Raw genomic sequence first — 15911 nt, 5'->3', positions numbered from 1 at the left:
TGTAGCTCCTGGGTGCCACAGCTGTAGAAGACAAGCTGCAGGAAGGCGTCCCAGAGACCATCGCTGTCCTCTCCCTGGCCAACATCAAGATCTGGGTTCTCACCGGAGACAAGCAGGGTGAGACACATACACACGCACGCGCGCATGTGCACACACACGCACATGCACGAGCCACTAGAAGTGAAGAGTTGCATTACAAACTGCTATATCCCGGGGCGGCTGTAGCTCAGGAGGGTAGAGCGGGTCGTCCACTAATCGCTTTGGATAAAAGAGGTCGGTGGTTCGATTCCCGCCTCCTCCAGTCTGCATGTCGAAGTGTCCTTGGGCAAGATACTGAACCCCAAATTGCTCCTGATGGTGTGCCAGCACCCTGCGTGGTAGCCCGTCGCCATCGGTGTATGAATGGGTGAATGTACCTACTGATTGTAAAGCGCTATATAAATGCAGGCCATTTACCATTTATATATCCATTTCAGGAAAAACTAATTACCTGTTTACCCCAAAATCAAAAACATATTTTTTTCTCTTACCTGTAGTGCTATTTATCCATCATTTTGTGTGAGTTGCCGAGTTTTGGATATCGGCTGGAGATATGTGCTGGATGGCAGTCGGCTTATGGTGCTCAAAATGCCCAAAAAAAAGAATACATTTGAAAAAACTCAACAGCATTAATGTCTCTTTCCAGAAATCATGACCCGGTTACTCAAGATAATCCACAGACCTTGTGGTGAGCTCTTTCATGTAGGAACTATTTTCTTTCAACCGGAACTGCTACAGTAGCTGCTAAGAAAGTAGTTCCTACATGAAACTGTCCCTTTAATTTCCTTACTATCCTACTACACTGGATACATATGCCGTGCCAGCACCATCATTTGTTTTTAATTTGTCATGAATCAGTCATTTTGTAATAGAAGGTGTCAGTTTTTCTCTCTTTGGGGTGAAGTTCTTCAATTTGGTGCATTTAAGCTATTTTAGGCAGCTATTGTCTTGTCTGTCGTACATCGCCACAATGTTCAGCTGAAGCTCGCACATAACCCACACCCTCCCTCCCTCCCTCTCTCTCACAGAGACTGCAGTCAATATAGGTTACTCCTGTAAGATGCTGACAGATGATATGACTGAGGTGTTCATCATCAGTGGACACACTGTCCAGAGTGTACGGCAGGAGCTGAGGTCTGTCTGTCTGGCTTTCTGCATCTGATATCTTCTCTCTGCTCTGGGAGTGTCACTAGAGCAATGTTACTCAAAACCTTTTCATATCAAGGACCCCTAAACTCAAACACACAAATTAGACCACAGACCCAGCAGCGTAACGAGTCAGCCCCGGGCCCCGATGCAAGATGGTCAAACCGGGCCCTGATAGGATGGCGCAGCACACCGCAGCGGTGCTGCGAGCCCGACACCCTGCACCCCACCTCGGCGTGCAGCGGAGTCGAGCCCCGGGCCGGCCATCTGGAGCTCCTGTGGCGTCGAAAACCGGGTTTCTGAAACCGGGCAGGCACTACTTCACAATTCCCCCCGGAACTGTGTAACACCAGAGAGGCTGACAAGCGCACTCGCCCAGTGCGCTGCAATATACAGCAGGGGTCCGGCCGACGCTCGGCCACACACCCGACGCTCGGCCACACACGAGCCGGGCAACCGGGCCCCAAGCACGCCGGGCCCCGATGCAGTTGCGTTCCCTGCATATATGGTAGTTACGCTGCTGCACAGACCCCGATTTGATCAGATTTTGTCCCGGGGAACCCCATCTGATAAGATCTTAGGTTTTGTGACCATCCTCCCACTCCTGATCCTGTCTTGCAGGAGGAGCCTGGTGTTTGGGTCGTTAGGCTGATTGGGTGCACCTGGGCCCGATGCAGGGTTTAAGAAGACCTTCAGACCATTCAGTATCTCTCCCTCTTCACTGATACACCTTTTGTTCTGTTCATTTGTTTAATGTGGTTTTTGTTGTTTAGTTATTTTCCCTTATTTTTAGTTAATACATTCCTTGAGCCGGGTTGTAACATATGAGGGGAGTCATACAAAGTAAAAGTTAAAACAACAATGTATTAACTAAAACTAAAGGGAAATAACTAGATAACACAAACTACATTAAACAAAAGAACAGAACAGAAGGTGCATCAGTGAAGAGGGAGAGAGACTGTGAATGGTCTCAGGTCTTCTTAAAGGAGAATTTCGTTTTTTTTTTAACCTGCAGCCCTCTCCTCACATTAATTATGATCTGACGACTCACCCAGTGCTCTCCGCAGTGTTTTTGTCCGTCCTAGGCTTTGTTTTGAGATCAATAGCGTCCAAGCCAGTCCTAGAATGGAGCTCCGTGGGGGCCAAGTGGCAGCATGCTTTTCCTCCATTTAAATAGACAGTTTTATTCCCGTTTTCGACGCATATCGTCATAAACTGTTCCCTAAGGAACGATCAGACTGCATTTCTCCCCCAGGCTCTTTTCACTAGTTACAGGCATCCCATTTTTGCCTGTCGGGTCAGTGAGACACAACTCTCGTCAGGAAAGTATTGATCTCAAAACAACGCCTAGGACGGACAAAAACGCTGCGGAGAGCACTGGGTGAGTCGTCAGATCATAATTAATGTGAGGAGAGGGCTGCAGGTTAAAAAAAATGAAATTCTCCTTCAAGGCCCAGGTGCACCAATCAGCCTAACGACCCCAACACCAGGCTGCGGCAAGTCAGGAGAGTTGCATACTTTTAGATGTTTTATTACAGAAAAGTGTATGAAACCCATGACCAAAATACTCAGACATTCTGACATTGTGTTACTTAGGGTTGGAATTATATGGGGAAATAAACGATGACCCTTTTTGCTGGGGAACCCCTGGAACCCCTTCAAGGACCCCTGGGATTCCCTGGACCGCACTTGAGAACCACTGCACTAGAATATTGCCACACTATCTCTACAACTGTCAACATTTTCAGTTTTCTGATTCCCTGCCTGGCTGACTGTACAGTATCTGCCTGCGCACCTGCAAGTGTCAATATTTCTTAAAGTGACTGAAAAATAGAACATGCACATCTAATAACAGAACAACCTAGTGAAATGCTCCAGTTTAGGACTATATCCAAAGAAAGTCATCTAGGCCTTTTGATGATTCCTGATATTCCTGACATTGTACCTGCCCACTCTAATTCTGTCGTTTACAGCTTTATTTACCCCCCCCCCCCCCCCCCCCCATTGTGCTACTGTACCTTGCTAATTCTATGACATTCTTTGCTCTGTTTGCTCAGCTGTTTCTGTCTGTTTTGCTTATGGGCCAGCTTCCACTTTCATCCCATGTGTTTTCTCCTTGGCCATATTGTGTTTCAGTGCCGCATGGCGTCCTTGTGGCACAGAGAAGTGCTGCTGTGGTCTATTCATGTCAGCTTGTTTTTACCTTCCTCTACAGGAGGGCGAGGGAACGGATGATCGAGCTTTCGCCAGCCAGAGACGGAGGCAAAGAGGAAGGGATGGAGGGATGGGGGGAGGCGTGTGTCATGGGGAATGGATTCGGGGGAGGACAGGCGGGAGCCAGCGGGGGAGGGAAACAGCTGCAGTGCCCTCCTCCTCCTCCTCCTCCCCCGGGCCCCACTCTCCCTCCTCAGCCACCCTCCACCCTCATGGACAACATCTCTGGAGAGTTTGCCCTCGTCATCAACGGTCACAGTCTGGTAAGACTGGCAGCTTTATCTTTTATATTATTTACAAACACACATGAGCACACACACACACGTTCACACACACACACACACACACACACGTTCACAAACACACGCATGCACGCACACACACACACACACGCACACACACACGTTCACAAACACAGGCTCGGGGAGTAACGGAATACATGGAACGGCGTTACTTAATTAGGTTACAAAAAAAGGTAATTGTATAAAGTTACAGAAAAAAGACAATCAGATTACAGATAAATTTAGTAAACACTGGGATTATCAACAGGATTACAATTTTAAAATAAATTTTAAAATAATGATATACTACCATCCAGAGGCGGCTGTTTTTCCTTTTTCCCGGTGGGTGCTTGGAATGTAAGTTCAATCAGGAGAGACTAGATACCAGAGAATGAATAAAATAATATTTATAATAATATTATTACAATAGTGAATGAATGATGAATTACAGAAAATATTATGAGAATTAGGTATTGTTAATAGTCTTTGGCGCTTAGACACCACAGGGAGATATTGAGATAGAGCTGCATCAGCCTGGAGCAGCAGCCAGAGATATATAATCAGCAAACAGCTGATTATTCAATTGAAGACCGGAGGTTGACAGGTTATTTTGAGCATGTGAGCAGATTTGAAGGGGTGGAGAAATAAGAAGTGAACTGAGGAAGTGTAAAGTGCAGATTATAGTCTTCCTGACTGAACTTGCGTTAGAACTTCATTTCACCTTTTCCCGTGGGTGCCCCAGCTCCAGCAGAATGGTTCCCTATGCTACATTACATTACATTACATTACGTAATTTGGCAGACGCTTTTATCCAAAGCGACTTATAATAACACATTTTTGTCAGCAATAGAGCAATCAACTATGGAGCACAGTCTATGACAACTACAACTTCTGAAGAAAAAGTGGTACAAGTTTAGTTTAGGTTAGTAGTTTTTTTTTTTTTTTTTTAGAAAGAGAGCGAAATAAGTTAGATCAAGAAGTGCCCAGATGGAGCATGAAAAGGTGTGTCTTTAGTCTTTTCCGAAAGATCGGCAGTGATTAAGCTGTCCTGATCGAAGGTGGAAGCTTGTTCCACCATTGAGGTGCCAGGGACGAGAAGAGTCGAGATCGGGATGAGCGACCTTTGAGCCCCCGTAGAGAAGGAGGGGCGAGGCGTCCTGCACTGGTGGAGGAGCGAAGGGAGCGCTGAGAGGTTTGGAACCTGACCATAGATTGCAGGTACAGGGGAGCTGACTGGTGTACTGCCCTGTAGGCCAGTACCAGTGTCTTGAATTTGATGCGTTCCAAGATGGGAAGCCAGTGGAGGTCCTGGAAGAGGGGAGTGACATGAGAGAATTTGGGTTGGTTGAATACCAGACGGCTACCATGCACATGCGCATACATTACAACACTTGTCTCACAACACATCTGGTCTTGAGTGAAACGACAAGCTAATCTTACAGTTGACAATTCATCATGGCCTTTAGTCGGAAAAAATGCTTTCACCAGATGGAACTTTTGCCATAATGTTAGTTTTAAAGCTGGACAAGGGGAGCTTCAATAAAAGTAATCTTGTTGATATTTATTTTCTCTTAATTCTCTTTATTTGCATATTTAACAGGTAATTAGCAGCGCATACAGAGAGTTCCCCAAACTTTTGAGTAGCCAGTCAGATTGAAAAAGTAGCCGGATCATGTTCGCTGCGTTTGTTCCAGTGGTCCTTTTCCCAATTAATAAACAAACCTCAAATATGTATCCATGAGTGTGACAATTGAAATAATACAAATAAACATTCTTATAAAGGCCCAATACTCAATTTAATTAAACATAAAACAATATCCATATTGCAAAACACAAACAGGCAATGTATATTTTTAAGAACAAAGAAAATACTAATAACTGTATGTTTCCCACAGGATTTGGAGAGATTGTGGTGGGTAGACCTTGCTTGGACCCTCTTGGGGGGTTCGGGGGGCCATGCCCCCTGTAAGAAAAATGTGTACATTTTAAACTAAAATGCATGCATCTGGTTCACTTTGAGAACCAGCCTAAAATTATCTTCCATTAAGAAGGCTGCGTTTCCCAAAAGCTTCTTAGCGCTAAGATGATATTTCGTTAAGAAGGTTTTGTAAGAAGGGTCTTGGGCATTCTTAACACCTTCTTAACTCATTGAGTGCCATGGACGTCTTTCGACGTCCAATTAAATAGTGACGTAGAGTGCCAAGGACGTCTTTCGACGTCCAATGCGTTTTTTGACGGTGGGACGTCGATCAAAGCCTTCTGCATCTCCTGTACAAATATTGTAGCTATTGGAGGTCTATAACCTATTTTACAAACCCATTAGGTGGCGACAGTGCTCTCCAGATTAGAGACAGGTCCTGAGAAACAGGAGGAAAAAGCCGTGATCAAAGAGAAACCGATGCATGCTGCAGCCAGAGCCATATAGATTGCTCTGTCTGGAGCTGACATTGGCTGCGAACAGGAGTCAATCCGCGCACACAACTGAGCCCCTCTGTCTCTGTCTGTCTGTCTGTATAGTTTCTCCACACGATTAGCCACCAGAAAAGCAGCACCCGACGCCAAACCATTCAGCAGTCCGGTTTGGCTCTTCCCTATCGCGCTGGGAGTCGCCCGGCACACACAAACGGAGCACTCCGAAAATAGAGTGGGTGCGTGAGGCTGTGTAGTGTGGGGAGGAGTTTGCAGCTGAGGAGGGGAGGGGGGGAGAGGGGGGTGGGGCACGCAGGGCATCACACAACTACACCACGTCACTACATCAGAAAATATTATCTTCAGACTCAGTGAATGTGCTTGAAATGCTGCATTTCACAAACGGCGGAATATCTCAGCTAATAATTTGAAACGCCTGTATTTGCTCAAAACGACCTATCTTCTCCGGCTCATAACTAAAGAACGGAAAATGGTATCAATAAACTTTTTTTTGCTGATGATACAATAGAGCCAGTTCGTTCTTTGTGCGTGTTCGGTGTTTACATAGTAATATCACACAATATTCTGTGGGCCTCGAGAAATCACTGAAAACGCTCTGAAAACTCTGGCACTGGGAGCGTCCGTTCTCCAAAAGTGGCTGGCACTCAATGAGTTAATGACGAAACACTGGCAGATCCAGCTGTGTCAGGCAAAAGGAGATACTTGTGTCCACTGTTCCTCTTGTCTTTTTCCCTTTTTCCTTTCTTTCATGCACCCTTTAGTGTTTAAAATTGGGGAACACTTGAAAATCTCCCCTGTATGTATGGTTACTTGTGTTTTAAATGTTTTACCGTTGGCTATATTCCTCTAATCAGAATGGATTCCTTTTATAATAAGAATGTTGTGGACTTATATAGCACCTTTCACAGAACCCAAGGTCGCTTAAATTCTGTAGTGTTTCTCGCAATTTTGTTGTATGCTGTGTATATAAAGCAATTTGAACTGCAGTCCATGTCTGAAATAAATAATGTTTAATAGGAGAAGTTCTTGTTTAACATGACCACGATTAGGTTATTCTACAACAGTGTTTCTCAACCACTGGGTCGTGGCCCACTGGTGAGCTCAGAGTGCCATCTAGTGGGCCGCAGAGGACCTCTCACATCGAGATGGTGGACAGCTCCAGTTAAGATGCTTCTTAAGAGCCTTCTTTAGCGATGTGTTCTTAACTCCTTAACACGTTCACTGCCGTTGGCGAGTCAACTCGTCAAGCAGAAACCAACGGTTGACTGCCAATGGCGAGTCAACTCGTCAATTTTTTTTTTGATTTTTTTGACGGTGGGACGTTGATCTAACCCTTTTACATCTCCTATATAAATATTGGAGCCACCGAACGTGTACAACCCATTCCACCGACCCACTAAGTGGCGACAGTGCTCTCCAGACTATTGAAAGCCGAGCCAAAACTGCAGGGAAAAGCGTGAGGAAGCCATTCTCATACTGTAGGCGAAAACGCTTTCGCGCTGGAGCACAACGGTGGCGCACAACGGTGTGGGGTTCCAAAAATAGACTGGGTGGAACACACTTTGAAACACGCAGCATAAAGCCCAGAATCGCAAAAGCTTCATCAAAGCTCTCAACCGAAACCCCAAGAAACGAGCGAGCCCATCCAGACTCGCCCGACGAGGGGCAGCCAGGCAGCACAGACAACAGAAACTCGCTTGTGACACGCCCGCTGCAGCCACGGAGGGAGGAGGAGAACGCCCACGGAGGGAGGAGTTTGAAGGAGAGGGGGGTTTCCTGCTGTTATGGAGGAAATTACTGTTCAAAACTATTGTTTAGATGTCTGGCGTCTTACTGATGCCAAAAATAAATGGTTAAAGTGACTGTTCTATCGAATTTCACAAAAAGGCATTTTTCTCACCTTTCATTTTCAGACGCTGAAACCATGCTGTATTCAACTGCTAATGCCTACATAACTACTAACTCTTTTAGACAGAGAAAGCACACATTCTATTAGTTCTTTTGAGATATTTTGTGTTCACAAAATCCTAACAGAAAAGAATCCTCGGCTCTTGAAAGATGAGCCAGAATCCTCAAAAAAAAACCTTGGCAGAAGCTACCTACAGTAAAAAGAAAACTGTTGGCAGTGAATGTGTTAAGAAGCTTCTTAACTCTTAAGAAGCTTCTTTGTTGGGGAAACTCAGCCATTGTCATGTCGTAACCCAGGAACTTTGATGAGAGAGAGGACCACAAAAAAAATGTCCTCGCCACCAGAGGGCCAGATTTTGCTGAGGATTGGGGGCCGAACGGCGAAAATCTGGGGCATTTGAAGGTTTAGAGGAATAACTCATTTGAAATGAACAGTTGTGATGTCATTATTCAGTCTTAAACACCAATATTTGATCCTTTTGTCACTCACTCCTATGTGACCACTTGCTCTCCCTGCAGGGCTTGAAATTAGCTTTTTTGACCACCTGCCAATATGGCTGCTAGAAGTTACCAGCCAATTAGGATTTCTTGAAATAAACGAGAATATGAGTGGGTTAATTTAAGCATAAGTATCAGTAAGTGGCCTGGGATTCTCAAAGCCTGTGTTGAGGGTCACACGAACAAAAATGCACTCTTGAAACTAAATAAATCCAAAACCAACAAGTTAATTATTTAAATTTTTTACTTCAATGTAGAACAGCCATTTCTTACACATGAGATTACTTTTAGCCTTTTAGTCATAAAGATTATTGGAAGATATTCCATATTCCAGACTGAAATATTATAACAGAAGTGGAGTATTGGCCAGAATAACATGAACATTTGGACACTTATTCAGTGGGTATCTTGTATGTTGCGTTCAGGTGCACTGTAAAACAATTTTTTTTACAGTGTATAAAGTAACCGGTAGGACTGAGGCCAGTAGGCGGAGAAATCGCCGGCTACCGGGGCTTGGGGAACTCCCTGCGCGTACGTGAGTTTCCATAAATGTGTGATCTGCATCATGAAACCATAACGTACTGCAGCTTTCCCCCCTGGACTCTCCCCTCACTGCAGGCCCATGCTCTGGAGGCAGACATGGAGGGAGAGTTTGTGTTGACGGCGTCTGCCTGCAAAGCGGTGATCTGCTGCAGAGTCACGCCGCTCCAGAAGGCTCTGGTGGTGGAGCTCATCAAGAAACACAAGAGGGCTGTCACTCTGGCCATAGGAGACGGAGCTAACGACGTTAGCATGATCAAGAGTGAGTAGGCCAGGGAGGAAGGATCATTACATAGAGGAAGGCAGGGAGCAGAGGAGGAGATGTAACTGGATTATTGTTGGAAAGGAGATGACAGAGAAGGAGGGGTGGTTGAGCCACAAGTGCTTAGCCAACACTGTTTACCATTAGGCAGTGGAAAGGCTCCACGGCAGCATTTGTTTTTCTACGTTGAGTTGTTTGTCTTGAAGGATATGTGGACATGTAATGTTACAGTGTGTGTGATGTGTGTGATGAAATGTAATGTTACAGTGTGTGTGATGTCTTCATCAGTTGACAAATTGGTTTCTTGTCTGACCCTATGTCCTGTTTGTGCAACCGTGCGTGTTGTCTGTCTGTGTTTGTGTGTGAGTGAGTGTTTGTGTGTAGGTGCACAGTATGTGTTTGTGTGTGTACATGCATTGTGTAGGCTACGTGTACGTGTGGGTTGTTCATATAAGTGTACATATTGCATTTTGACAAATCCAAATGTCATACAATTTTAGACTATGTAATCCTTCAGTTGAAGTGAAACCATAGATATCACCAAAACTGGAATTAGGTTTAAGTTTCACATGACAGTGATATCACACACAAAGCAGAAGTAAATGCAACAGTGATTGAAGGGTGTGTTTCACATCCTGTAATTTATATATAGTCTCAAAATTAGAATCTGTTTATCTCCAAGGCAAATTTGGTTTTCGACTTAAAATCCTTCCTTTTGTCATTTTCTTTTTTTAGATTCTTCTTCATAACTATATGGGAATAAATAAAACTCCATATAAAAAAAAGTCTGTCTGCCTCCCCTTTGCACCCCTACAGGTGCTCATATCGGGGTTGGTATCTCAGGTCAGGAGGGGATCCAGGCTGTACTGGCCAGTGACTACTCCTTTGCCCAGTTCCGCTTCCTGCAGCGCCTCTTGCTGGTCCATGGCCGCTGGTCCTACCTGCGCATGTGCCGCTTCCTCTGCTACTTCTTCTACAAGAATTTTGCCTTCACCATGGTGCACTTCTGGTTTGGCTTCTTCTGCGGCTTCTCTGCCCAGGTCAGAGAGCACTGGGGTCGATCTAATGGTGGGGCCAGTGTTAGGAATCAGGGTTTGGGAATTATAGTCTCTTAAAGCAGCTACGAGCAACTTTTTCGATTGTTATTAAACAGTATAAATTTAATATCAATGCATCACATCTTACCTCTAATAGTCGATGAGACCAACGCAGAGTAGTCTCGCTTGAACCCCAAGTGAATCGGCCAGTGTTAGTCTGTCTGTAGCCAGGGCAGATCAGGAAGTGAAATGAAACAGTTTGCAGCAGCCACTTCGGCCATAACCACAAAATAACTTCCAAAAAACCTGTTAGAATATAACGAGAGATGTTCCCGAGAGTATGCGTGGCGTTCACATTGTTTATGTTATGTTGCTAGGCAGCGCAAACGGCGTAGGCAGGCAGCTGCGTTTCACTTCCGGGTTTCACTTCCGCGTTTCACTTCCGGGTTACCCGGTCCGGTCTCTCTAGAGAGCCCCCTGTTGACGCGAGTTTAGACAGACACAGAGTTAATAATCACCTAAGGGAGCAATCTCAGATACACACGGCTTTGGTCTCAGCTACTATTATAGGTAAGATGTGATGCATCAATATTGTAATTATACTGTTTAATAACAATCGAAAAAGTTGCTCGTAGCTGCTTTAAAACAGACGCGTTGCCTCCCGCAATTTGCAAATGCTCCCGCGTCCATCTGTACTTCCTAGAGGGGAAAGTTGGTCAAAACGGATGTTAAGGCAGGACATCCGCTCATTCCTCCAATCACCTGCCTCGGTTTTGTTTACATGTGTTGTGATTGGTCAATCAAGCTTTCTCCCGCTCTGAAGCGGGTTTTTTTCTGTGGAAGATGACAACTTCCTCTGATTTATTTTATTTATTTATTTTAAAAATGGGGGGGGGGGGGGGGGGGGGGGTCGGTAATGTTTGCCTTGATTGGATGGGACAGTTGTAGATAAACAGGAAAGGTGGGGAGAGAGAGAAGGAATGACGTGGAAAAGGACCACGGGTCGGATTCGAACCGATTCGAACCCGGGTGGGCCATGGGACAGGTGAGCCACCTCTGGCAAAATTTTAATGGGCTGAAGTACAGACTGTCTCTGGAGCATTCAAAGATGAGACTATGGAAATTACAAACCTAATTTTCACTGTGTGTGTGTGTGTGTGTGTGTGTGTGTGTGTGTGTGTGTGTGTGTGTGTGTGTGTGTGTGTGTGTGTGTGTGCGTGCGTGTGTGTGCGTGTGTGTGTGTGTGTGTCTTCTTTCTCTTCTAGACGGTGTATGATCAGTACTTCATCACACTCTACAACATTGTCTACACCTCCCTCCCTGTGCTGGCCATGGGGATATTTGACCAGGTCCGTTCAAATCAATACGAAGTATAATAGAACATACAAGAACAACGGACGGCACAGTGGATCAGCAGTTTAGCACTGTTGCCGCACAGCAGGAGGTCCCGGGTTCGACCCCCGGTCCATCCCAGGTCCTTTCTGTTTCGAGTTTGCATGTTCTCCCCGTGTTTGTGAGGGTTTCCTCCAGGTGTGCCAGTTCCCTCCCACCATCAAATGTACCGGTAACTAACACAAATTAAAAGCACCTATTCTTTCCATGAGATAGACCAGGCAGGTGAAATGTGATCGCTTTATGATTTCAGTGAGTTAAATCTACTTCATTCATGAGAGGGGGACATGTGGATGAAAGTGAGGATGTCGTTTAAAGCAGGAATGTAAAGTTTTTACTCCCCTACTAGTCCCTCGCCTCCTTTACTACTGCAGGATGTTCCTGAGCAAAGGAGTCTGGAGTATCCAAAGCTGTATGAGCCTGGCCAGCTCAACCTGCTCTTCAACAAGAGGGAGTTCTTCATCTGCATCGCCCAGGGCATCTACACCTCGGTGGTGCTGTTCTTCATTCCCTACGCTGTCCTGTCCAGCGCCTCTCAGGGCACCAGAGAGCCCCTCGCCGACTACCAGACCTTCGCTGTCACCACAGCCACAGCACTGGTCATCGTAGTCAGTGTACAGGTGAGAGGGGTCAGAGAGGTGTTAGCTTTCCTGCTAACACTTTACTATATGTGGGTACATTAACAATTCATAATTAACAGTGTATGTACGTGGTACTTGCAGCAACCCATGTTTTAAGGGCTTGCCCAGGGGTGGGATACGAACCGCCGACCTTCAGCTTGGGAGTCAAAGACACTAACCACTGGAGCTGATTAACATACCTTTATACTGGGGAGTGAGTTTAACCAATCCACTCGCTACCACACTGGACTCACGAGGAATCAACGCTGATTCACCTCGGTTACATACGCTTGCATTAACCTCAGTGACTTCATGCCTCAACACAACCACAATACCTTAGTTAAAATGTTTTGTTTGTTATAAAAACAGAAACAGATAAAAAATTCAAACAGGAAAATAATGTGCAGTTAGAGACAGGAGATTTTAGGAAATGTTGAAATATTCAGGGTCTTTACCTCGAAAATCAAATAAAAGCAATAATCCATACAAAGCATAAAATACAACAGAAACAAGAAGGAAACAAGAAAACAAATAGACAAAGAAAAGAAATGAAAATAAATTAGTAGACAGTTAAGATGGCAATGCGAGGTGTATTTGTATTTTGTATTTGTGATGTATGAGGGCTATGTGTGACTCATCACAGAGGTTCTAAATTTAGATTTAAATGAGTTGAGAGATGATGCGTTTTCAGCAATAATGATATGTGTGTTCCATAATATGGCACCTCTGTAGCGTATTCAAAAGTGGTTATTGGTAGTGAGACAGTGTGGGGGGTGAAGGTGATCTGAATATCTTGTATTATGTGTATGTGAGCTATAACTATATTAATATTGTATTAATTAATATTGTATGTGGGCTATAATACTATATTATGTGTATGTGGGCTATAACTAGACACTAGACTTATTTAATGTACCCTTGTTGGAAAGTGTCACCGTTTTCCTCACAGCTGGCAACTTCTGTACCTGTGACTGTAGTGACTGTAGTGACCATTTCTCGTGCGTGTGTGTGTGTGTGTGTGTGTGTGTGTGTGTGTGTGTGTGTGTGTGTGCGTGCGTGTGTGTGTGTGCGTGCGTGCGTGTGTGTGTGTAGATTGCTCTTGACACAGGCTTCTGGACAGTTATCAACCATGTGTTTGTGTGGGGCTCCCTGGGCTGCTACTTCACCATCATGTTCGCCTTGCACAGTCAGACTCTCTTCAGGATCTTCCCCAATCAGTTCCACTTTGTAGGTCAGTTACCTGCTCTCTCTGTGTGTGTGTGTGTGTGTGTGTGTGTGTGTGTGTGTGTGTGTGTGTGTGTGTGTGTGTGTGTGTGTGTGTGTGTGTGTGTGTGTGTGTGTGTGTGTGTGTGTGTGTGTGTGTGTGTGTGTGTGTGTGTGTGTGTGTGTGTGTGTGTGTGTGTGTGTGTGTGTGTGTGTGTGTGTGTGTGTGTGTGCCTGCATGTGTGTTTTTGCGTAAGAGTGAACGAGAGAGACACACACACACACACACACACACACTTATGCTTACGTGTGTATACGGTATCTGTGGGACGAATTATATTTCAAAACTGTTTTTGTACATCTGTGTGTGCAGGTAGTGCCCAGAGCACGTTATTGCAACCGGTTGTGTGGTTAACTATTGCATTGGCAACTGTGATATGCATAGTTCCAGTTCTGGCATTCCGCTTCCTCAAGCTGGACCTCAAACCGCAGCTCTCCGACACGGTGAGAAAACACACACAAGCACACACTTGCGACAGCGATGTGTCCATCTGCCTCAGTGACGTGTGCGTTGTCCTGTTTCTAACTAGCCTCAAGTCAGCTCGTGGACACAGGCAATGATTAACTCCACTGATGATCATGTCTATGATGTGTTTGCATGTGTATTCACACGTATCACAATGTGTGTTTGTGGTGGTGTATGCTTCCCATCACTGACATCATGCTCTCTCTTTGTACCCGTAAATATTGACTCAACATTGACCCAATCCCAATGTATCCTAATGACCTTGAGTTTCTCGTTAGTCACTTATTGGTGTCTAAACTACAGTAGATGGTCAGCTAACCAAAGCTATTATGAGGGTGAGGGGAAATAATTAATCCAGAAAGGATTTGATTTGTTTGCATGTTTTCACCAGTTATAATGATTGTGTTAGCTTGCAGGCTTGGGGTGGGAACTTAGAATTTTTGAGTTGAGGACTGAGTTTTAATGAGTTTGTGCAACAGTTTGGAAAGAGGATTAAAGACAATGTACAATTTAGGTGGCATGGTGGTGCAGTGGTATGCACTGTCGCCTCACAGCTAGAAGGTCCTGGGTTCAATTCCCACCTGGGACGCTGTGAGCGCTGAAGGAGTGCGTGCCCGTCCACATGTCCTCGAGTGCCCGCCGCCCGGGTGGGGTCGTCAAAAGGGCCTTTCTGTGTGGAGTTTGCATGTTCTCCCCATGCCCCCTGGGGGTTTCCTTCATATAGGAACCCCACACCAAAACATGTAATATCCTGGTCGCTGATGTGGTGCCTCCTCTGGTCATTAGGGGCGCCTGTTCGGAGGAAGGGGAACTGCCCATGTCTCGGAGGAAGCATGGAGCCAGTTTCGGCTCTCCCCAGATCGGCAGAGGGTGGAGCAGCAACCAGGATAAATAAATAAAAATTAGCACTAATGGGGGATAAAAATAGGATAAAAAATCGGGGGGGGGGGGGAGAGACAATGTATAATTCAACATGCGCAGGATCTTGGATGCCCACCTGATTTAGTTCAACCTGAAACTGATGTTGAACCATAACACTGAATTCAGTCATTATGTTATGTACTGCTGTCACTCGTCATTGTCTTCAAAATTATTTATATTAAGTTTAAGTACAGAATTGGGTATAGATTAAGGTTGCTTTCACATATAAGCTGTTTGGTCTGTTTTAAACATGCCAGAGTTCGTTTTCACAGATAGTCCGCTTCATTTGGGGTGGTGTGAAAGCGCAAACAAACTCTGGGGGGAACAAACAAGCAAACTCTGGTCCAGTTGAAAACGTGGGTCTCGGTTTGCTTTCAAGTGAACCCTGGCGCGGTTCGTTTGCGCGGTTATATATATATATATATATATATATATATATATATATATATATATATATATATATATATATATATCCATTTAGGAACTGCGTTCCATCGGCCGGGCTAGGTGATGTTACATGTTATAAGTTAGCCTGGCTTAGCCAGTGACTCATAGGAATAGACTACGTGACAACTAGGAATAGACTAGTGACCACTGGAGAGACAGTTGACAGCCGGAACAGGGGCGGCACCCGGGAGCAGTATGGGTTAACGCCCCAGCCTGCGTCTTCCGTGAGGAAGAAGCCCAACAAGGCCTTTTAGGAGGGACATTCAAGCCGCAAATGGAGACTGCAGTGCCACCAAGTACTGGTACTGCATGGTATCCATCAAAATACCATCACGTCGGAATGAGATGTTTGGAGCGGGGGAGTCTGGTGCAGCGCACAGGTCCTAGACCTGGTGAGACGAGGGAGGAGCCCGGCCGGGTGGCAACCCACAGAGCCCGGTCCCTCTA

At 45.3% G+C, this 15911-nt stretch overlaps 1 protein-coding gene across 1 annotated transcript in view; it reads left to right on the top strand.

Moving 5' to 3' along the window:
* atp8b2 (ATPase phospholipid transporting 8B2) overlaps nt 1–15911 on the top strand; it is a 54114-nt gene that overhangs the window by 35234 nt on the left and 2969 nt on the right. The window contains exons 19-27 of the mRNA XM_083634700.1: nt 6–117; nt 1068–1173; nt 3401–3662; nt 9135–9318; nt 10135–10358; nt 11621–11704; nt 12122–12367; nt 13460–13598; nt 13944–14074. Of these exons, the coding sequence (XP_083490826.1) occupies nt 6–117; nt 1068–1173; nt 3401–3662; nt 9135–9318; nt 10135–10358; nt 11621–11704; nt 12122–12367; nt 13460–13598; nt 13944–14074 (1488 nt within the window). The remainder of the gene's footprint in view (nt 1–5; nt 118–1067; nt 1174–3400; nt 3663–9134; nt 9319–10134; nt 10359–11620; nt 11705–12121; nt 12368–13459; nt 13599–13943; nt 14075–15911) is intronic.

This window comes from Poromitra crassiceps (genome assembly GCF_964638095.1).
Source record: "Poromitra crassiceps genome assembly, chromosome: 1".
Lineage (NCBI taxonomy): Eukaryota > Metazoa > Chordata > Actinopteri > Beryciformes > Melamphaidae > Poromitra > Poromitra crassiceps.
The sequence above is the reverse complement of the archived record's forward strand: the minus strand, read 5'-3'. Positions and strand labels throughout refer to the sequence as shown.